This window comes from Colossoma macropomum, unplaced genomic scaffold, assembly GCF_904425465.1.
Source record: "Colossoma macropomum unplaced genomic scaffold, Colossoma_macropomum, whole genome shotgun sequence".
NCBI lineage: Eukaryota > Metazoa > Chordata > Actinopteri > Characiformes > Serrasalmidae > Colossoma > Colossoma macropomum.
This window is the reverse complement of record NW_023495456.1, coordinates 7,659-32,095: the sequence shown is the minus strand read 5'-3', so window position 1 is coordinate 32,095 and position 24,437 is coordinate 7,659. Positions and strand designations below refer to the sequence as shown.

At 37.9% G+C, this 24,437-nt stretch overlaps 1 protein-coding gene across 2 annotated transcripts in view; it reads right to left on the bottom strand.

Annotated features, from left to right (window-relative positions):
• The window catches only part of LOC118802095 (NACHT, LRR and PYD domains-containing protein 3-like), a 35,770-nt gene extending 13,757 nt beyond the window's left edge, over nt 1-22,013 (bottom strand). For both annotated transcript variants that reach the window (XM_036562560.1, XM_036562559.1), the window contains exons 1-9: nt 21,832-22,013; nt 17,003-17,149; nt 16,364-16,480; nt 12,060-12,167; nt 11,083-11,136; nt 8,977-10,842; nt 8,558-8,731; nt 3,114-3,287; nt 1,968-2,141 (exon numbers count right to left, since the gene is read on the bottom strand). In XM_036562560.1, coding sequence (XP_036418453.1) covers nt 1,968-2,141; nt 3,114-3,287; nt 8,558-8,731; nt 8,977-10,842; nt 11,083-11,136; nt 12,060-12,167; nt 16,364-16,480; nt 17,003-17,055 — 2,720 coding nt within the window. In that variant the 5' untranslated portion in view covers nt 17,056-17,149; nt 21,832-22,013. The remainder of the gene's footprint in view (nt 1-1,967; nt 2,142-3,113; nt 3,288-8,557; nt 8,732-8,976; nt 10,843-11,082; nt 11,137-12,059; nt 12,168-16,363; nt 16,481-17,002; nt 17,150-21,831) is intronic.
• Between the last annotated feature and the right edge of the window lie 2,424 nt (nt 22,014-24,437).

Here is a 24,437-nt window from a genome sequence, read left to right as displayed (position 1 = left end):
ACTCAATGTCCATGAATCCCCAGATCTGCACCTTTAATCTAATGGGGAAAACTAATTACCAAAGGCTTGACTAAACAAGTAAGTTTTTAGCCTAGACTTAAAAACCGAGGCTGTGTCCTGACTGGAAGATTATTCCAAAGTTGGGAGGCTTTGTATGAGAAGTTTCTCCCCCCTGATGAAACTTTATTAATTCTAGGTACTAATAGTGTGCAACACCTTGTGATCTAAGTAGGTATGATGGTTCATAGTAAGATAGAAGTTCACTCAGTACTGAGGGGCGAGTCCGTTTAGAGCTTTAAATGTCAGTGAAAGAATTTTGTAATCAATGCAAAATTTAACTGGCAACCAGTGCAGGTTTGATAAAACTATGCTGATATGGTCAAACTTTCTGGTTCATGTGCGATCCTGGCTACAGCATTCTGGACTAGCTGAAGCTTGTTAAGGCTTTTGCTGGAACATCCAGACAGCAGGGCATTACAGAAATCTAGCCTTGAGGTAATAAATGCATGAACTAGGTTTTCTGCGTCCTGTAGAGACAATGCAATTTAGCAATATTGCAGAGATGCAGGAAGGCTATTCTAGTAATATTTGTTATATGTATGTGCATCAAAGGACAGATCAGGATCTGTTGTGGCACCAAGATTTTTTACAGATGTACATGATGCAACTGAGAAACTATTAAATTTAAACATTAAATTTGACAGTTTGTTTCTGATAGCTTTTGGCCCAAAAAGAAAAAAATATTTTATATCTTTTATACAGTTCTCAATCTTGTTAAGTTGAAGTTTATCATCTGGTTTGGTTGATATATATAATTGTGTTTCATCGGCATAGCAGTGTAAATTGATGTCATGTTTACTGATAATGGTACCCAGTGGTAGCATATATTATGTGAATAATATAGGTCCTAAAACAGAGCCTTGTGCAACACCATACTTTACTTTTGCAAGAACAAATGATTCACTGTTTACTTTTACAAACTGATAGTGATCAGTCAGGTAAGATTCAAACCAGGAAAGAGCTACTCCTGTTACTCCTACAAGGTTTTCTAGTCTGTCTATAAAGATAGAGTAGTCTATCATATCAAATGCCGCACTAAGATCAAGGAGGACTAGCAAAGATGCATTTCCTTAGTTAGAGAATAATAAGAGATTGTTTACAATTTTCACTAGTGCTGTCTCTGTACTATGATGTGGCCTAAACCCAGACTGAAATTTTCCATGTATATGATTTCTATGCAAATAGGAACTTAATTTGTTTTGCCACAACTATTTCCAAGACCTTTGATATAAAGGGAAGATTTGAGATGGATAGGAGAGAGTTCCAAGTTAAGAAACACTAGCCACTGATGAATCTTTCATATGAGAACTGAACTTAAATGGAAAAAACTTAAGTGAAAAAAACAGGTCAAGGCTGTCCTCATGTAGTGTATAATCAATGCTCGTGTTTCATTTTAATAGCCTAAATTTAACATTGAAAGTATTGAGCAGTAAGAGCCAGAAAAATATCTTTTATGACTGCTCACTTTTCTTTAGAGTTCATTTTACAGTTATATTTGGGTCATTTTTAATTCATTTATAACTAAATAAGATCAGGATTTGCATTTGAAATATGGGACAGACATAAATACACCAGATTTGATGATATTGTTCTACTGTGTGGAAGTATAAATAAAGTAAAATCTTTCTATGAGTAGGTGTGGCCAAACTTTTGACTGCTATTCTCTAACAACAGATACAAATAAAGAAATCTTTATATAATTAACTTGAAAATGAACTGACAGTGAAAAAGCATTGTTTTAGTCATCTGTTACAGTTCCAATATGGCAAAGAAAAACTCAAAAATATTTATCATCCTCAGGATATTGGTTATGAGCCTATAGACCCTAATAGAGATCAGAGAACATCAACAAGAACATGTTTTACTGAAGACAAGGTCATGTTTGACTCTCAGAGAGATGATCTTACCACAGTGTCTCCAGTTTACAGAGAGGATTCTCCAGTACAGCAGAGAGCAGCTTCACTCCTGAATCTTCTAGTTTATTATAAGACAGATTCAGCTCTCTCATATGTGAGGGGTTTGATTTCAGAGCTGAAGTCAGAGCAGCACAGCCTTCATCTGTGATATTACAATTATACAACCTGCAGAAAGAACAATGACACACACATCACTCTCTCAGTTCAGAAAACACAGATCAGTTCAGCAGCAACTTCATCAACAAGGTGTGACTTCAGTCATAAAGCACAGCTTTATTAATAGATCTTTAACAGTAATATTATGATACAAGTTACAAACCTAAAAATTACACACTTATCTTCCAGTTATTAATAAATAAAAAAAGGAATGATGAAAATTGTCAACGACATGTGGTGTGGTTTGAGCTAATTTCTGGGCATTCTATCAGATCCATGCTTTATAATAGAGTAACAGTATTTTGTTGACAGGTATCACAAAAGGAACATGTGATCAGTCCTGATTCTGTGTGATCTCAGTATATTTACCTCTTACTGTCTGTAGGTGGAGCTACATGTAAAAGTAATAGAACAATCATGAGTGATTATAATGCAGTAATTTAGTCATGATTTCAGTGAAGTTACTCACATTATTTTGAAGAACTAATATTACACCTCCAACATCAGTATCACTACAATTACAGTGTGACACAATGTCTGTACATCACATTGTCCCTGACCATTTAAATATAAAATAGACAGATTTGATGTTTTTTATTGTTCTACAGTGTGGAAGAAAAAGTAAAGTAATATATTTCTATGATTTAGTGTGTCCAAATCTTTTATGGGTACTCTCTAACAACAAGTACAAAGAAACTAATCTTTACAAAATAGATTTAAAACTGAGATCATGATAATAAAAATGAATTTAATCATCTGTTACAGTTCCAATGTGGAAAAGAAAAACACAGAAATCCAAATATGATTATAATAAATTAAAACACAACAAATAGCATGATGAGAGAATGAAAAGTCTTTGAAGAACTGAAACAAAAATCCTCATGACACTGATTCTGAACATTCAGATTCAAAAAGAGATCAGAGTACATCAACAGACATTTGTGGACCAGATCATGTCTGACCTCAGAGAGATGATCTTACCCCAGAGTCTCCAGGTTACAGAGAGGATTCTCCAGTACAGCAGACAGCAGCTTCACTCCTGAATCTCTTAGATGATTATAAGACAAATGCAGCTCTCTCAGGTGTGAGAGGTTTGATTTCAGAGCTGAGGTCAGAGCAGAGCACCCTGCATCTGTGATATTACAACCTGACAACCTGCAGAGAGAACAATGACACACTGTTCAATACATGCACTTTCAATACATGCAGCATACATGTTCTTTACAATAAAACAGGAAATAAAAAAGAGCACAAGAATAAAATATTAATCAAGCGTGTTGTGTGTGGAAAGCAGTTTCTGTTTATGTTGTGTTTTTACACAATACAAACATCTGTATTGTTTACCGCTTAAATAAACTGTATGTAGATGTCATGAGATCAATAATAAAAAACTGACTTTTAGGTTAACTCCTAGTTAATAAATATTGAGTTACCATGTGTTTCACTTTATAATACTGTTCCTGATCATCATTAACACCTAGTTCATTAATAGTGAGTTACCATGCGTTTCACTTTATAATACTGTTCCCGATCATGATTAACTCCTAGTTAATAAATAGTGAGCTACCATGTATTTCACTTTATATTGTTCCTGATCATCAATAATTCCTAGTTTATTAATAATGAGTTATCATTGTTTCATTTTATATTGTTCCTGATTATCATTAGCTCCTAATGAAAAACAGCAACACCTCATTCATTATTCGATTGACAGTAATTACATGCCCTCAAGAGGACAATAAAGGAGAACTACTGTTCAGAAGAAACACATTGGAACACACGCTCCTGCAGAAAAAAATGGTGTTCTCTTTTCTAAACATGAGAGTTAAGCAGACTGGTCTACTAATACTGAAATATTTAGCAGTTGTCCCATTTGTAGGCTGATGTGCAAATTGGTTCACACTGCCAAATATGAAGATGTACATTAGCCTTTTAAGGTTTCTGATCAGAACAAACACATGAGGGGCACCAGTCAGTACAGTGTGGTGTGATGCCCCAGGCTTCTCTGAGCATACCTGTTTCTGTGAATAGAAATGGAGGATATAATTAAATTTGTATTGTAGAGACTGCACACTGTGTAGTGTATTTCACTACTGTTGGAAGTATTGGAATACACTACATCAGTTAATAGTTTAGCAGCAACCTTGTCAGACTCAGGTATTGAGCAATTAATGTAGAATTAATTGGTAATTTATGAGTAGTTATTCTAAGAAACCATAGTTACTAAGAAATTCTCTATGAGACTTAGTAGTTATTGTTTAGTTCATAGTGAACTACCCTAATCATTAGTTCACTATTACCTACTGAATAGTTAACTAGTAGTTCTTGGTAGTTAAGAGTAGTTACTTAAGCATTAATGCAGAACTACTCATTCGTTCCTGCTTAGCTCCTGATTAGTTACTTATTAACTAAGAAACAGTATTGTAAAGTGTTACCTTTAGACTAGCTCTTTGCGACGTATTACTTTCACAGAGCTACTGAGTGTATATTCTGGTTTGTTTGTATTTTGGTATTGATTATTCTTCCGTATTTTTGACTTTGCCTTATGCCTGATCCTCTTTGGACTTGTTTGCCTAGTGTCATGTTGTGCCTTCTGTCTGTTTTGGATTTGGCCTATGCCTGTTTTTTGACGACAACACTGGATCACTAGTTAACTAGTAAAGCTTCTTTTTTATACGCACGCGTCTGGCTCATTCTGACTCGTTACAGAATACCTTGCCAGCGATGCAGACGGCTTCAGGATTGTAGAACAAGGCCAGTTGTTAGGCCGTCATTGGTAAGTGCTAGCAGGGGTTACTAAATCTCTCAAGTTGTTAGCTCAACATCAGTCAGAGCAACAGGCTCAGCTGGTACAGCTTGTGGCAAGCCTTAAAGGACTAGCCAGAACATTTGGTGCCAACCCCTGGAAAGCACGTGGAGAATACTCCATGTGCTAGTGTAGTGAGTGTTCCCACAAAGGGCTTGGTTTCTAGGTCTTTTCTGCTACTGTCATCAGGTTTCTCTTGTGGTCTCAGCCCTTTTAGATTCTGGTGCCAAGGGAAACTTCATCCATTTACTGTCTCATGGAACAACTTCAGATTCCTTGAAGCCTCCGCTGAGAACTGCTGCATTGGATGGAGGTCCCGTTGGAGCTGGAACCATCTCTTCTAAAATAAAACCAGTGAAATTGATGACAAGTGCACTACACAGTGAACTTATTTCCTTTCTGATCCTCGATTCTTCTGAATTTCAGATCATTTTATGCTTGCCTTGCCTAGATAAACACAACCCTACTATTTCTTGGTCAGAACATGAAGTGTTAACATGGTCAGAATTTTGCCATCAATCTTGTATTACACCACCATCATTACTACTGAACTGCCTCCTTATCACTCTCATGATTTTGCCTTGTGTGTGTGTGAAAAATGTGAATTTTATCTTCAGTCTGTCACATTTCTAGGGTATATCATCAGTTCCAGTGATGTGGTTATGGATGGTCAGAAGGTAGACGCAATTGTCAGCTGGTCCACACCAACCTCAGAAAGATAATTTGGTCAGAGCAAGAAGAGAGGGCTTTTCAAATTCTGAAAGAAACATTCACTATGCTCCTGCTCTGAAGCAGGTAAGCTGGTATCGGGGCTATTCTTTGTCAACATTCCAGCAATCCCCAAGAACTCCAGTAGCCTTCTACTCACACAAACTCATACCTACGGAGAGGAACTAGGGCATTGGTGATTGAGAACTTTTAGCTGTTAAACAAGCATTAGAGGAGTGGAGACACTGGTTAGAGGGAGCTTATCATGCCTTTCTAGTATTGACTGACCACAAAAATCTTGAATATTTACACAATGCCAAACGTTTGAACGCTTGTCAGGTGCCATCCGGGATCGCGTAACACTAAAGCGGACGCTTTATCTAGAATGCACAAAGAAAAGACAGATAATGTAGATGAGTCCAACTCCAAACCCATTCTTCCACCAAATGTTACTGTATCTTCGATTTGATGGAGGATCAATGACGAGATTGAGAAAGCATTAGAAGGTACTTTAATACCTAGTCAGTGCACTCCAGGAAAAATCGATGTCCCCAGTCAGTACTGAGATAGACTTATCACATGGGCCCATTCGTCCATCACAACAGGTCATCCAGGAGAGACATGTACTCAACAATTGCTGTCTAATCAGTACTGGTGGGAATCTATGTACAGGGATATTCATTCTTTCATAGCTTCTTGTTCTATCTGTAAAACTCCCAAGACACTCCCAGCTGGTAAACTTGTTCCTTTACCCGTGCCTGCCAGACCTTGGTCTCATATAGCTTTGGACTTTGTTACTGATCTGCCAGAGTCACAAGGGTTCACAACTGTACTTACAGTAGTCGACAGATTTTCACATAGCGTTAGGTTTATTCCATTCATGACTAGTTAAAAAGTGGCTAGTTTAAAACCCAGGCTTTTAGACTATCTCCTTGCGAGGTATTGCTTCTTTCACAGACCTACTGAGCATTTATTCTGGTTTGTTTGTATTTTGGTATCGATTATTCTTCCATGTTATTAACTGCGCCTTATGCCTGATCCCCTTTGGATTTGCTTGCCTAGTAGTATGTTTGCTTTTCTGTGCCTCCTGTCTCTTTTGGATTTGATCTAGGCCTGTTTTTTGACGACGATCCTGGATCACGATTTAACTAGTAAAGTTTCTTTCTTCTTTTTTATCCACACGCGTCCGGCTCATTCTGACTCGTTATACCTTTGTGTGTTAGAAATAAAGCAGGTTTTATAAGCTGGAGGAGGACAGTGAGTGAAATTAAAAGATTCACAAACTAGTAGTCAGGATTATCTGTATTTATCTGGGGCACCAAGTCAGTATATAATGGCAGAAATTACTCCTTAAAGCAGTCTGTTCTTCATATACAGTAAATCTGCACAACAGTGTCAATGCAGGAAAACAGCTGCTGCAGATTCAGGAGTCATCCTAATACATCGAGATGATACACTTTTACAGTTGAAGGTGAATGTAAGTTAACAAGTGACTGTGAGAGAACAGATAAAACATTTAGAGCACAGTGAAACTTATGATGTGTGATGGTTTGTAGACTGTCCTGAGTGTGATGCTCCTTTTCTGCTAAAATGCTGCTTAGAAAGGGAGAGGCGCCTTTAAAGGCAGTGACACGTGACAAATTTTAACATGTTTCTTGCATCCTAAATGACAACAAATCTAATCTAAAATGTAATCTAATGTAGTCTACGATGTAATGTTATCTAATCTTTAATGGCTAGAGTTAAATACATACTATGTTATTATATGCAGGGATGGGATAGTAGCTAAGTATTGTGCTACTTTTTATAGTTAGCTACAACTTTTGTAGCTAAAAGCTGTAGCTGCTACAGTTTTATTAAATGTAGCTAATAGCTATTGCGCCTACAAATTTTTGTGTAGCTATAGCGATAATTTGTTTGGTTTGTATTCGGTTATTTTTTTTTATTTTTGTTAGGAAAAACCTGGAATGATTGACTTTACTTAGTCTAAATTTTTGTTGGATATCACGCGTTATCAGTTGGGCTTCTTTGGTGTGTCAGGTGGAGATACACAAACGTTCTGACAGTTGCGCTTCGAAAGTAGCTAGATAGTAATGCACTACTTCTCAAAAAGTAGCTAAAAAGTAGCCACTACTTTTTCGGGAAAAGTAGCTACAAAGCTAACTACTAATTTTTCAGTAGCTATCCCAACCCTGATTATGTGTAGAATAATAGAGTAAAATAACATACTGTACCCGACTCTCTCTTAAATACCAGTCACATTCTGAAATATATATATATATATATATATATATATATATATATATATATATATATATATATATGTATGATATCAGGATGCTCTGCTATCTAAATATAGAGCGTTTCTTTGAGGATTTTCAAACTTTTACTTTTTAAAAAATGTTCTGTTTGTAATTATTTTAGTTAATTTATCTTATTTCAGTTTTGTTATGTTTCTTATTATTTTCTTCTACTTTATTTCAAAACCTATTTGACCTTTTTTTTGCTTTATTGTCTATTATTTGTTTTTCATTTGTTTTTTATTTATTTGCTGTTATACAAGACTATTTCTCAATCTGTTATCTATTTGTTGCTTACTGAAAATTAGGACTCCTCTCAGTGTAAACCTGAACTTAAGGAATACAATGTTGATGATGATCATTTCACAATTGTGCTGCTCTGTGCCAGATTAGCACCGGCACTGCTTATAAACAAATATATAAACACCTGAAACATCCAATCTCACCACTTGGTGACTTTGCCATTTTTACAATTTTTAATGATTACAAAATATGATCCTAATATTTAAATAAGTATGTAATGTGTTTTGACATAGTTCATTAACAAACAAGTGTTACCAGAGAATAAATCTTTCTGAGGACTAGGACGTGTGAAAGAAAGATGATCTTACCTCAGTGTCTCCAGTTTACAGAGAGGATTCTCCAGTCCAGCAGAGAGCAGCTTCACTCCTGAATCTCCTAGTTTATTATAAGCCAGATTCAGCTCTCTCAGACTGGAGGATTCTGAGCTCAGCACTGAGGTCAGAGCTGCACAGCTTTTCTTTGTCAGATTGCAACTTGAAAGACTGAATAAAATAACAAAACACAAAATTCTAACATTAATTTGACTGATATAACTCCAATATAACTTACTCATGCTGCTAAAGAGGCAAATACAGGCAAATAATAAAATGAATAAATATACAGATATATGAAGGCAATTGGATTTTGTGTATTTACATTTACATTTATTTTTAATTCTGTAATGAAGCAGTGTTACATTCTCAATAAGTTGTCTAATATTGTGCCAGTTTTATTCAATATTACTTACTCAGCTGATCTGGATTCTGCAACTACAGGCAGCAGCTTCAGAAGAACATCATCTGATCTGTTATATTTCTGTAGGACAAATTTATCGAGATCGTCCCCTGATGTCAGCAGTACAAAGACCACAGCTGACCACTGTGAAGAAGAGAGTGTTCTTTGGTTTAGACTGTCAGACTGCAGGTACTGCTGAACTTCCTCAACTAGAGAACGGTCATCCAGTTCGTTCAGACAGTGGAACAGATTGATAGATTTCTCTGCAGAGGGATTCTCACTGATCTTCTTCTTGATGTACTGAACTGTTTCCTCTTGGCTGTGGGAGCTACTTCCTGTCTGTGTCACTAACTCTTGTATGAGAGTCCGATTGGACTCCAGTGAGAGACCCAGAAGAAAGCGAAGGAAAAGATCCAGATGTCCATTCTTACTCTGTAAGGTCTGATCCACAGCACTCTTGTGTACATCTGAGATTGTAATTTCTTTCCTCCTGAAGCTCCTCAGTTTAGAGGACAGACTCTGTTTAAGCACATTCTTCTTCTGGGTCATGAAGGTCAGGTGCACATATAGAGCTGCAAGATGTTCCTGAATGCCCAGATGAACAAAGCAGTACACTTTACTCTGGTGCAGCCCAGATTCCTCTCTGAAGATCTGTGTACACACACCTGAGTACACTGATGCTTCTTTAACGTCGATGCCACACTCTCTCAGATCTTTGACACTTCTGAAGATCTGTGTACACACACCTGAGTACACTGATGCTTCTTTAATGTTGATGCCACACTCTCTTAGATCTTTCACACAGAAGATCAGTTTTCCTTTCATAAGCTGCTGAAAAGCCAGTCGTCCTAGTTTCAGAAGTATTTCTTCATCTGTCTTCTGCTTCTTTACGTACTTTTCTCTCATGATCTTTGTCTGAATGATGAGGAAGTGTGTATACATTTGAGTCAGAGTTTTGGGGGTCTCTCCACTCTCTGCTTCACCCAACATTCTCTCTAGAACAGTGGCTGAAATCCAGCAGAACACAGGAATGTGGCACATGATGTAGAGGCTTCTTGATGTCTTCAGGTGTGTGATGATTCTATCGGTCAGGCTCTGGTCCCTGATTCTCTTCCCGAAGTACTCCTCCTTCTGTGGGTCACTGAACCCTCGTACTTCTGTCAGTCGATCCACACACTCAGAGGGGATCTGATCAGCTGCTGCAGGTCGGGAGGTGATCCAGATGAGAGCAGAGGGAAGCAGATTCCCCTTGATCAGATTGGTTAGCAGCACCTTCACTGAGGATGACTGAGTGACATCATCCAATCTCACAGCGCTCTGAAAATCTAGAGTTAAACGACACTCATCCAAACCATCAAATATGAACAGAACTTTGTGAGATCTGGATATTTCCATTTCTTTAATCTCCTTAAACCGTGTATGAAGAAGATCCACCAAACTTAGTTTTTGGTACTTCATCAAATTCAGTTCTCTGAAAGGAAGTGGAAATATGAAGTGGACATCCTGATTTGCTTTCCCTTCAGTCCAGTCCAGAATGAACTTCTGCACAGAGACTGTTTTTCCAATGCCAGCGACTCCCTTTGTAAGCACAGTTCTGATGGGTTTGTTTTGGTCAGATAAGGGTTTAAAGATGTCATTGCATTTGATTGGTGTGTCCTTTGTTGCTGTTCTCCTGAGTGCTGCCTCGATCTGTCTGACCTCATGTTCATTATTGACCTCTCCACTGTCTCCCTCTGTGATGCAGAGCTCTGTGTAGATCTCACTGAGAAGTGTTGGGGTTTCCTGGTTTGTTATCACCTCATTCAAGCACTGAAACTTCTGTTTCATATTTAACTTGAAGTTTTCTTGGACTTTCATTGCATCAGAATCATTGCCATGTCTGTGAGATGGTGAGACATGTGGTGAGACACAGAACCAGTTATCAGTACAATTTAAAATAAGCTTTTTTTCCCAAACCAAATCACACTTTATGCATGATTGACATATTCTCTACCATGTACATTCTTTTTGCTTTGTTTGTTCTTTATAACCTTAATCAGTGTGTAATTGATTCAGAGGTAACAGGACAAGTTGTGTTTACGACATACTGCATGTCTTTGTATGTTGGTTGTGGTCTTACTCTCTGTCTGTGATGATCTTTTGTTCTTTTCTGTCTCTTGTCCCCTGCAGGACACTGTAGACACACAAATTAGTGCTGTATACTTTCATTAAAGCATCATCTGAACTTCAGTCTTGAATCTTCTAAAACAATACATTTTGACCATAAAATAAATCAGAGAACACAGTCATAACTACAGCTTGACCAACATTTCAGGAGACATCTGCTTATACACTGATCAAGCATAATATTAAGACTACCTCCTTGTTTCTACACTCATTGTCAGCTCCACTTACTATAAAGGTGCACTTTGTAGTTCTACAGTTACAGACTGTAGTCCATCTGTTTCTCTGATACTTTGTTAGCCCCCTTTTACCCTGTTCTTCAGTGGTCAGGACCCCCATGGATCCTCACAGAGCAGGTACTATTTGGGTGGTGGATCATTCTCAGCACTGCAGTGACACTGACGTGGTGGTGGTGTGTTAGTGTGTGTCGTACTGGTCTGAGTGGATCAGACACAGCAGTGCTGCTGGAGTTTTTAAACACCTCAGTGTCACTGCTGGACTGAGAATAGTCCACCAACCAAAAATATCCAGCCAACAGTGTCCTGTGGGCAGCATCCTGTGACCGCTGATGAAGGACCAGAGGATGACCAACACAAACTGTGCAGCAGCAGATGAGCTATCGTCTCTGACGTTACCTCTACAAGGTGGACTGACAAGGTAGGAGTGTCTAATAGAGTAGACGGTGAGTGGACGTAGTGCTTCATAAATATAGAGTTACACTACAGTAATTGCATTATACTGTAATACAGGAAAGTATAGTGGTAAAAAAACTTCACTCAAAACAAAATAACACTACAAACCTTTTAAGTTCTGGGGAATATTCATTTTGAAATGGACGCTGTGACCAATTCATAATACTTGTCTGAGCTTTTCTACTGGAATAGATGAATCAGCTTTTCTGTTCACAGTGTTTCAACTGTGAGGAGCTGTTACCTGTGTCCATTTGAGTGGTGTCCATCTCTGAACATTGGTGGATGACCTATCGATGCATCACTCTTCATAGACACACAGCTGGTTACTGGTCTCTTTATCTGGATTAGACTGTACAAGAAAATATTTACACAGTCCTTATTATTGGCTTCATGTTAAACTAGCCCATCCTAATATTGTAATGATATTAATTTTATTCTCATCACTAGTTTTAAATATGTCTTATTGTTGGTGTACTTGATGGAGTGAAAGGTAAGCCAGTATGAAAATGAAAAAAACGGTATGTTCTTTTAATGATATGAATTTCGGCACACTGTGGATGTCGTGATAAGGCCAGAAACAGTGAATTAAAAACAGCGCCGCCACCAAAACAAACTAAACATGCACATAAATGGCTTAAATAACTCTTATAACCTCAGCAAAAAGGGTGTTTTAGACAAAACTGCACTGCTGAGTGCCGCTTGCAGATGCTTCTGCATTAATCAGCAGGTTGAGAGGATTACTTTAAAAAAGTATTCCATTACAGATTACTGATTATCTGTTGAAAAATGTAACTGTAACATAATCCAAAGGACTACTTTATTAAGGTAATGTAATCTGATTGCATTCTGTCCACAGAAATCCTATGAGTTTAAATAGGCATTAAATTAGGCTTTAACTGGGAGCTGATGGTCTTAGTTATAAATAATGATAATTTACACAAAATAATATTTTGCATACATCATTCGAAAACTACTGGAAAAGAAAACATATAAGTGAAAACAAAATTAACATTGCCACTCATGAGACTTCCTCCCTTTTTGACATTTCAGACTGTTAGTCAAAACTTGGCAGGTTATGAATTTTAAAAGTTTGATTTATAGCCTGTCAAACTGTAGAATTTTATGGCGCAACAAACAAGAATAAAGAGTTTACAGTCGGATTAGATCAGATCAGTCTGCTGCTCAAGTCAAGTCAAGTCAAGAGGCTTTTGTTGTCATTCCATCTGTATACAAGTACACAACGGAGCGAAATTACGTTCCTCCAGGACCAACATGGTGCAACAGGGAACAAAATAAGACAGTACAGACAAAGTGCAATGTGCAGACATACTTGTGCAAATAATAAACTAGAAACAATACACTAAATATGATAAATTAATTAGACATTAGACACAGTATACAGACAAGACACTGCAGTGCTGACACAGCACTCATTTCTAAACATGAGGTAGTGAGGATAAGGTGCAGATATATTTAACATGCTGTGGTATGTGGGTATACACAGTCAGATTATGACATACATGAGCACAGCAGTTACTGAGGTAGAAATATAGAGTACTTAAGTAGAACACAGTATTAACAGCAATGTTCCAGATAGTGCAAGTAGGTTTGAGTGAGAGCATCAAAAGAGGAGAGTGTGTGTGTTTGTGTATATGTGTGTGTGTGTGTGTGTGGGTTTCAGTTCAGGCCTTGTGAGTTTAAAAACCTGATTGTTTGTGGATCAAAGCTGTTGCAGAGTCTGGCAGTGATGGCACGGATGCTCCGGTACCTTCTGCCAGACGGCAGCAGTGAAAAGTCTGTGTGAGGGATGGATGGGGTCGTCCACAATGCTGGTGGCTTTGCGGACGCAGCGTGTGGTGTAGATGTCCATGATGGAGGAGAGAGAGACCCCGATGATCTTCTCAGCTGTCCTCACTATTCACTGTAGGGTCTTGCAGCTGGAGACAGTCCAAACCAGGTGATGATGAAAAAACATGGTGAGGATGGGAGGGGGGAGATGAGCTTTCTTCAGGCTCTGAAGGAAACAGAGGTGCTGCTGGGCTCTCTTGTCTATGGAGTTGGTGTTGATAGACCAGGTGAGGTTCACTGTCATGTGGACACAGAGGAACTTGGTGCTCCTGATGATTTCCACAGCAGAGTCAGTGATGTTCCGTGGGGGGTGGTCACCTCCCACTCTTTGGAAGTCAACATCATCTCCTTAGTTCTGTCCACATTCAGAGATAGGTTGTTGGTTCTGCACCAGTCCGTTAGCTGCTGCACCTCCTCTCTGTACGCTGACTCATCATTCTTGCTGATCAGACCTACCACAGTCATGTCATCAGCAAACTTGATGTGGTTTGAGCTGTACTTTACAGTACAGTTGTGAGCTGAGTGAACAGCAGTGCACTAAGTACACAGCCCTGGGGGGCACTGGTGCTCAGTGTGGTGCTCCAGGAGATGTTATTACCTATCCTGGCTAACTGAGGTCTCTCAGTCAGGAAATCCAGGACCCATTTACGGAGGGAGGTGTTCAGGCCCAGCAGGCTTGGTTTTCCAATCAGCTACTGAGGGATGATGGTGTTGAATGCTGAATTGAAGTCTATGAACAACATTCTGATATAGGTGTCTTTGTTGTCCAGGTGGGTGAGATTGAAGTGGAGTGTGGTGGAGATGACGTCATCTGTTGAGCGGTTGGGGTGATGCGCAAACTGCAGTGGGTCCAGTGAGGGTGGGGGGCTGGTCTTTAGTGTGCATCGTGACAAGCCTCTCAAAGCACTTCATGATGATGGGAGTGAGTGCAATGGGATGGTAGTCATTGAGGCAGGACACTGGTGACTTCTTCGGCACAGGGATGATGATGGTGGAAGCATGTTGGAAAGACTGCAGTGCTCAGAAAGAAGTTGAATATGTCCGTGAGAACATCAGCCAGCTGTTCAGAGCATTCTCTGAGCACTCTGCCCGGTATACTGTCAGATCCTGTAGTTTTTTTTGAGTTGACTCCGTGTAGAGTTCTCTACACATCAGTAGTGGACAGACACAGTACTTGTTCATTTGGAGGAGGTGTGGTCTTCCTTGCTGTCTTGCAGTTCTGTGCTTGCGGCATGGCACGTAGCTGCAGTGGCCACTTTGGGAACAACAAAGCAGTGCTTTTTGCTCTTTTTTTTCACTGTAACCTGACCAAAACTCAAAAATCAAGATTACAACGACCAGCACCAACATCTATCATCGTCAGAGCTTGCTACAGCTGATAAATCAGCCACAATCTCTGCTTTCAGACGGAGTGCGGGAAGATCTGAGCACTTCGAGTGTGGTAAGACTCGAGGTGGGGGCCTGTGTGTTTACATCAACACTGAATGGTGTAAAAATATGGCACTAGTCTCTAGTCACTGCTCACCGCTGGTGGAGTTTGCGATTGTCAGAACCAGTCTCCTAACTCATCACAACACACCCCAACCAGAAGCCATTGATGACTGCAGAGGTACGCATGCTGCTGAGAACCCGTGATAAGGCCTTCAAGTCAGGGGATAAGGCAGGCCTCAGAACAACCAAGCTTTCCTGGGCCATCAGAGAGGCAAAGCTCACCTACGCAAAGAAAATTCATTAACATTTTCAAGATGTAGAATCTTGCGGTGTGGAAATCCAGGTTAAACGCCTGATTCAAATATCTTCAGAGAAATGCTGCAGATTTCAGTCGTGCCAATAAAAATGAAATACTTAATAAAAATTCTGTACATTGGCTGAATAAAACAAAGTGAACTGCTGGTGAGTGTACTGTTGGGCGCGTGTAACATGCCGGCCATGCCATGTGGTGTTTTGCTTTGAAAGAGTTTCCATTTTTACTTTCTTGTTTCACTTTGTTCTGACTAAACAGACTTAAATGAGTATGACAAAGAAGAACAACTCAGCTTGTAAAACCATCCACTTAGGAAGTCTGGAACAGCCAGTTGCCTTTGTTTGACATAGCAAACAGTGAAATATTATTTTATACACCAGCTACAAGGTGAAAAATGGAATTGAGAATGAGTGGAGAGGCTGTAGGAGAGATCAACTACAAACTGGCTCCATACAAGGAAACTGAAGAGGCTACTAGAGGGTGTAGCAATGTTTACACATTGAAGAATACTGTTCAGTTCATTGTTTTTTAAAAGTGAAGAATGAAACTTGTAGGGCTTATAAAATTGCAACACTACTAAAACTAATACTGCAAACAATAATAATGTCAACAGATTCAATAGCAATAGTACTAGTAAAAACAATAATAATTATTATTGTGTTGTTTTGTTATTGTGAGTTTATTCACTTTTTGCTATTAGCTGAGTAATACAATACACCATGATTTGAATTCATATTACCAACGCCTACTTGATGCTTAGTTTTTATTTCCTCTTAAATGTTCATTTTCATGTTTCTTAAAGGTTCTTGTCAATCATATCACTTCTAATCCCTTTTAATTTAAAGCATCTACATTTTAAACATGTGAAACAAGGTAATTACAAAATCAAAGCAGGAAAAAAAATTAAATGCAGTCTTTCTCTGAGCAATGGCTCAACTCTGACTGGCTATTACCTGCGTCCTGGTGAAGGGTGTCTATCTTTGAACTGTGGGGGCTGACCCATAGACTGGTCACTCTTCATGGACACACAGCTGGGTGCTGGAGACTCTGATGTCCTCATGTGGATTAGACTATAAATGATGAAAGACCTTTCTTCAGAGATTTAAATACAGTATTTAAATTCAATTTAACAGAGTAGTCCAGTAAAAAATGCTGATTAATTTAGTTGCCCCCAACAATGTCACTTGTAATCTGCTGACCACTAGTTTCCACTCATTGTTTACAGGAGCAAGACAGTTAGGAAGACGTCTCCACACAGAAAACTTTGTCACCAAATCCTGCAAATTGATTTTCAGTTCTGTCTCTTATGATACATGTGAGGAAAACATGTAAAAAGGGAAAAGGGAAAAGGGGACTTCCACCAATTCTTTAAAATGTTTTGCATTATTCAGTTGCTGAGATGTAAATAATGTCATTCAGAGTGGTTTGGTGTCATTCAATACTTTAGAGGAACAAGAAGTGTAGAGAACAGTTGATGATTGTAACAGTATAAACATTGAACATTTACATTTATTAATGAGACACTTTTATACAAACACACTTACAGGTCAGGGAAGATATATTTTTTAAACCAGTATAAGATCGTAGCTCACCTCTGGCTTAAGCATGGGGGCCTATCATTGGTGTCCTGATGAGGGGTCTCCATCTCTGAATATTAGTGGAGTATCCACATAAAGATCACTGTTTATGGACACACAGCTGGGTACTAGAGAGTCTCTTCTGCTGAATGGACTACACTCCTAAAACAAAGCACAGAAAACTTTGTCACCAAATCCTGCAAATTGATTTTCAGTTCTTTCTCTTATGATACATGTGAGGAAAAATTTGTAGCTCCTTGAAAAGGGAAAGGGGAATTCCACAAATTCTTTAAAATGTTTTGCATTATTCAGTTGCTGAGATGTAAATAATGTCATTCAGAGTGGTTTGGTGTCATTCAGAGTGGTTTGGTGGACAGATTCATGTCTTCTGAAAAAGGACCATTAGAAACCATTAGGAATAAAACATATTGGTTTTGCTTTCTAATGGGAATCCAATAGAGGCAACTAGTTTCCTGTAGAACACCTTTAGATCCCATCAGAAAACCATCAAATGCATTTAGGTTCAGCCATTTGTCACCTGTTAAACCACTATGACATCAACCCATTAAAAAAAGCCAAAACACATTACAAAACCATCAGGAACCAACAAACACAACATTGTTACTTATTTTATTTACTATCCAAATCCAAAAAAAAAACAAATAAACATTTGATTAAGCCAAACTGGCTAACACAGAATGTTCCAGTAACATTAGAATTTGGTTCCCTGTTGCTTATTTGTGGGGAACCATTTCATAATGTTCTATTTTCGTCAAAAAGTCAGCACGCTTCCCAGAACTATAAAACATAACATTCTAATGGTTTTATCAGAACTAAGGAAGATTAGGTAAAGGTTGCTTCAAGGTTTTACTTTTCATTTATACAAACTAACGTTCAAATAATGTTCCTGAAAGGTTTTCTCATGATCCCATACAAGTGTGTACAGAGAGGTATAGAATGAGCACTAAACAGGGCAAAGTAAGGCAGCGTGAGAGATTTTCACCAAATTAGATTTTTAAGTTTATTTTTCATCACATAAACTAACTTTCCAGTAACGTTTTTATTGGTCCCAGTGATTGCTTTCAGTTTTTGTAATCATCATGTACATGTATGAAAGAAAATTAAATAAGTGTGCACATTAAATATAATCAGACATGCTCTTGGAGGATTTTGTGCAAGATTTTGTGGAGAAATTATCCATCTCCCCAAACCAGACTACTCCCGGATTATCTCTGTTAGATCCTTTACTCAGTGAATTTAGTAAAATTTGTAAGTTAGCTGAAGCTACTGTATTTTTTTATCTAAATTTTCTGTTCCACCTTAAATGGAGCAGCAACACTGTGGTGTCTGTATAGGCGCTAAGCTGCAACAGCTGCACCATTTAAGGTGGAACAGAAAATTCAAATAAGAAGCCAAACTTAGCCTCGGGAGCTCTGTGATGCTAGTTAGCTAACTTAGGCTAGCTTGTTAGTTAACTAGCAAACACAATCACAAATGGTTCCAGTGGTTTCCAAACTGTGGAACACGTACCCCTAAGATTATGACAAATTATGCTGGGGGTATGGAAAAAAATCTGATGTTTGAGGTTTACTTTTCATTTAATCTTCATTTAATTCCATTCATTTCATTCCCAATAACACAGATAGTTCCCTGATACAGACAACACAAACAGCTCTGCAGCTCTGCCCTCCACTCACCAACTGAGAGAACCGCAGTGACACTGAGATGATCTCCGAATACAGAGTTTAATCTAGAGCCAACAACAGATTTCTGGATAGCGGCTGTAGCATATCGCTGCTGTCAGAACAAAACATCATGTGTCCATTTTTGTCATTTTTCAGTTTTTTTGACAACACCTGTTGCCCTTTACACAAAGTTATCATTTTGGAGATACAAGGTTTTGCTCCGACAGCAGCGATGCATGCATGAGTGATGAGCTTTATAACATCCAGCGCATAATAAACCTGCATTCTAATAGGTATCTTGTGCTTTATCCATTATTCATTTATACATTTGTATGAAAGGCTTTGTTGGAGAAGAAGGCATTTCATTCCATTCATTCTGAATTATACTGAATAAATAGCAACATTATTTATTAGCATTTTTCATGTTTAATAATTTAAAGGGGACTGATTTTATAAGAGCGGCACAGTGGCGTAGTGGGTAGCGCTGTCGCCTCACAGCAAGAATGGCCTGGGTTCGATTCCCAGCCGGGCGACCAGGGTCATTTCTGTGTGGAGTTTGCCTGTTCTCCCCGTGTCTGCGTGGGTTTCCTCCGGGTACTCCGGTTTCCTCCCACAGTCCAAAAACATGCAGTCAGGCCAATTGGACATGCTGAAATTGCCCCTAGGTGTGAATGTGTGTGATTGTGTGTGTATGCCTGTCTGTCTGCCCTGCAATAGACTGGCGACCTGTCCAGGGTGTATCCTGCCTTCCGCCCAATGACAGCTGGGATAGGCTCCAGCACCCCACCGCGACCCAGAAGGATAAATGGTTTAGATGATGTATGTATGTATGATTTTATAAGGCTAAATGTCATACATATGCATCATAGTAATACATGCACGTGTATGTTTAAGAAGTGAGAAGGGGTATGTAACCCCACTGTTCTGGTCCCTCAATAAGGCAAGTGCAACAAGAAGTTGGTTCTGAGCTTTTACTGGAGTCACGTCTGCTGGAGCCTGTTCGAGTATACAGCAGCTAGTCAGTATTGTGCTTCTCCACTCTAACAGCATATCTCTTCAGTGGGAAAACCGGACTGCGCTTGCAGTAATTACAATATGAATCTTTACAGCATAGATTCAGCTTTTCAGTATTAAACAGCTCAGCTTATTTGGTTATACAATAAAACAGCAAAAACAAAAGAATACAACACAATGTGGAATACCGCACAAAGCGAAAGAAAATGCAATATGCATACTTGTTTGAGTATAATCAGAGGAAATACAGCAGCTAGTCAGTATTGTGCTTCTCCACTCTAACAGCTATAAGGCACCAAAGAAATCACATCAGTTCAATATAGCATTCAGACCACAATTGGGCGCAGAGCTAGCATAGCTAGCTGTGGTTGAAAAATAGTTACAGCTCATACTTAGCAACCTTTTCAATAACACAAACGAAGCAATACCAATACAAACTAAAAACGTACATACCATGTTACTTCAACGTACTGATTATTGCTTGAAAGTACAACAACAAAACTCATAAATACTTAAATAGAGAGGAGAAGACGTCTGAGCCTACCATATCTCTTCAATGGGAAAACCGGATTGAACCGGATATAGTAGGAAGCTGCTTTATAAAATACGCAATACTCCCTCTGACCAGTGGGTGTCACTGTGTGCCCATAGAAACACACGTTCGATTGTATTCTCTTTTAGAACTAATTTTGGCGAATTCTATTAAAGTAAGTTTGCTTAAAATAAAGTGTTATTTATTTTTCTGTTACAGGTACGCAGCAGGTGGTTTAATGTCTGAAGGAGTACGCATGATAAAAAGTTTGGGAACCACTGTCTTAGATGAATGGGCAGTATGTTAGTGTTTTTAGCTTTGTGGTAACAGAATTAACAATGTAACGTTATAGAAGGACGGTGTTAGAATAGCAAGACCAGGGTGGTTAACCATCAGCTGGTGTCATCAAGTGTGCTAATATGATGTTTTTCACCCCTCACTGTAACGTTATCTGATTTAGCTAAAAAGCCTCTGAACTGAGCTGGCAATCCTGTTCAGATTAGGGTGTCCATTATCACACCATAGCTGGACAGGGATCCAAGCCTGAACAACTTCACTGAAATTGAACGTAGGTGTAATCGCTGCACTATGGGTTGTCTTTTTATCACTTAACCTGCATTGGATCTCCCTTGTATATTAACACTACATGGACTTTGCTCTACCAGTTTCACTGTCGTTCAGTTTACTTTTATTTTTGCTGCAACTTCACATTCTACTGCTTTATTTAAATGAGTTATGAAGGAAGAAATTTCCCCCAAAACACAAACTGCCACCAAATCCAGACTATCTTTACAAATAATGTTTCATGGTGTGATTGTGTTTGTGTTTAATGAACATAAATCAAATAAGGACAAGTGTAGAACATGTAATTTTACCCTGTATATTGTCTACACAGTAGTGTTTTCCAAAGTCAGCCCATAGTTGGGAGTTTTTAAGAGATCGAAACTCAGATGCTGATGTCGACACTGATATTTGCTCTAAGAGCTCATCTAAAAGTAACTAGAAAAAAGGAATAGGAACTAAAAAAAAGGGGAACCAAAAATGATTTCTCAACAGAACAATTTGTTCATGAACCAAAAATCATTAGCTGGACACTATCCAAAGTCAACCAACAAGTATGTTCTGCGTTTTATATGTAATGTTGATGACAGTAAAATAGTAATAAACATGAGAAGATAACTTTTCTTTGGAGACCATGTTGCCTTGTAACACCCTGCATGTATCTGTCCACCATGAATGGACAATAAACTCTTGAGATTTCTGGTTCCTATCAGTTCTGACTCCCTGCATTGCATGTGAAACAACTCTGAATGACTTTGTTTATATTTTAATTATTTCGAGATGGAATTCCCGTTTAATATTTGTATTTGTATTTATTGTAATACATATATATATATATATATATATATATATATATATATATATATATATTAATCCTCTGCGCAGCGCTGTCTGTTCTTACACATGTTAAAGACAAATATTATCTATGCTTTTTACTAGAATAAGTCAGAATGTATTGATTATGAATGCAGCATTTCAGTTTCAGTTCAACTCTGATTCATTTCTTCATCACAGAAAACAGAAAAACTGAGCATTACTGAGAAAAAACTCACCAGAAAATGTAAATATCAGCTTTGAATAGTTCACTGTATCAAAAAGAAGCGAACAGTTCCGTCTGTTCAGAATTCCTGGTTTGTAGAAACTCCTGAATGAATGTAAATGTTCCTAAATATAAACTTAGAGAAAAAAAATCTGTTTAATCCTTTAATCCGCAGCTTCTCTTCTAACTTTCTCCTGGTCCTGAAATGGCAGCTCAGCTGCACTGAACTCGTTCTCTTTCGGTGTTTAAGGAGGAGCTGAGAGGAGGAGGAGAGTCTCTGTGTAGCTCCCACTGAATTCATTCATGCAGTGAATCTGGTTAGAGCAGCAGATAAACTACAAACCCCATATAGTTACCAATTCATACTGAGACATCTTGCGCAGCTCCGAGGCTGAAGTAGATTCTTATTCACCAACTTCTTATGAGAATTTTCCATTCCACCTTAAATGGTGCTGGAGTCACATTCTGGCACCTGTAGATTCTCAGATAACACTGAGAATCGCTCTGTATAGAATCTGTATGTGTAAGGCTGAATAAAAGGATTAAACAGAAACACAGAGACTGTCTGAGTTGTGTTTTTAGGGAATCTATTTCAGAAAGTCTGAACCATTTTAGAACTTAACATTGTGTAAGAGAAATGCATAAATAAGAGAAAAGTAAAGGGTGAATTTGTGCTTTTTCTGCTACCGTCTTACCTTCCAATCATTAAACGTCTCAAAATGCTGAACTGAATCTTTTAAAAGTGCTGTGACTTTATCTCATGAATTTTCAGTGTCTCAAAATCTGTCGGCATATTTAAAGCACAAAATATCAGATTATCAAACTCCTGAAGAGGAAGAAATTTTACTGAAGAATTATTCAGTTGTGACTCTGTGAACAAAACAATTTGAGACTGTAAGGTGTGTAAATTGTGTTTTTGCTTCTTTACTATAACATTATTTTCAGATTGTCAGAAAGTCTCACACACCTCACACTCACATTGAACACAGCGTAACAGAGAAAAACATACTGTAGGATTTTGATATTCTGTGATATTGTCCTTCAGATGTGACTGTAAGATATATTTGAGACATTTTGAAGATCAGGAGATAAAGTCATAGCAAATAAGCAGAAAGTAGATTAATAAACAGATCATTAACGAGACTAATTCAAAAGTACTAGTTAGTTCTTATGTAATTATTTATATGAGTAAACACACTAATCAGTTCATTAACAGTGAAAAATCATTGGTTATTACACAATTAATGAGTAAATAAGCTCTGAACTAATAAACTAAACTATCAGTTAACAGTGAACTCAGTTACTAATTACTAAGTACATAATCAGTTACTAAGAATTAACTAATGCTTAATCAACACTTAATTAATATATAAATAACAAGCAGTTAATAACTTATTAAAAACATAATTAATCTTTTATTTTTGACCCTTAATGTAAAGTGTTACTGAGTAAATATGTAGTCCTAGTCCTGTGCTGTGTAAATATATAATACTGGGTTTTATACTAAGCTGAGCAGCAACATTAACAGCAGCTTTATTTAAACACCATCTGTCATAATTAAAAGGAAATTAAAATAAAAAAAAATCCAAATTCCACAACAAACATGCACTGAAACAGAAACTGAAGAGTCAGTGCTGTAAACCCTGATAAGCTCAACTCTGACACTCAAACCTCAGATTCAGTTCTGATTCTCAGTCTTTCACCTGTTTGTGATTCATTACTTTCTAAAAAACCTGCAGCTTTTAAGTTTAAAAGACGAAGCTTAAGTCGTCTCAGACTATAGTTCTGTGATCACTTGAGCTTTTAACATCTCTACTATGTACCTGATCAGATCTGATTAAGTTTATAGTGCTGACTATATAAACATTTTCCTCACTTATGAAGTTGTATGTGTTTTATTGATTGTTGTAACAGTTAATTTCTTCACTGTTTCACATTCTGCTAAAGTGACTCTGCTTGTTAATGAAGCTGTGATGATCACAAGTTCAGATGTGGGAGTTTTGAGAGTGACGTTCTCTCACAGCAGCCTTTAAAACACTCAGAGCTGCTAGTTCAGTAACTTATTAACAAACTGACATAAACAGAGACTCAAAGCTCCATCATGATTAGAATAATTAGCATGTTAAATGTCAAACACATCAGAGCTACAGAGAGGAGGATTTGCATGCTTAAGTGGTTCTCTGTTCTCCATCAAAGAACCACTTAAGCATGCAAATCCTCCTCTCTTTTTTTACATGGTATCTGAAAATGGTTCTTCACACCACTTATTAGCACCAGAAAAGGTTCTGTAACTGTTCCAATTTGACAATATAATGATAATAACCCACAAAGGTGCAATAACAATAGAAAACTTTTTTTGTTCCACACTCTCAAAAATGATGGTCCTTAGAAAAAAAGGTTCTATATAGAACCATGAACACTCAATGAACCATCTGCCTGTTTAAATGGTTCTTTTCATGGTCAAATTGTTCTTTAGATAGAGAATTTGTTGTACATTATTCTATATAGAACCTTTTTGAAAGTGTTCTTCATAGCACCAAAAAGGTTCTGCTATTGTTCCAAGTTTGGCATTGTAATGAAAGTAACCCACAAAACACAATAGCAATAGAGACCCTTTTT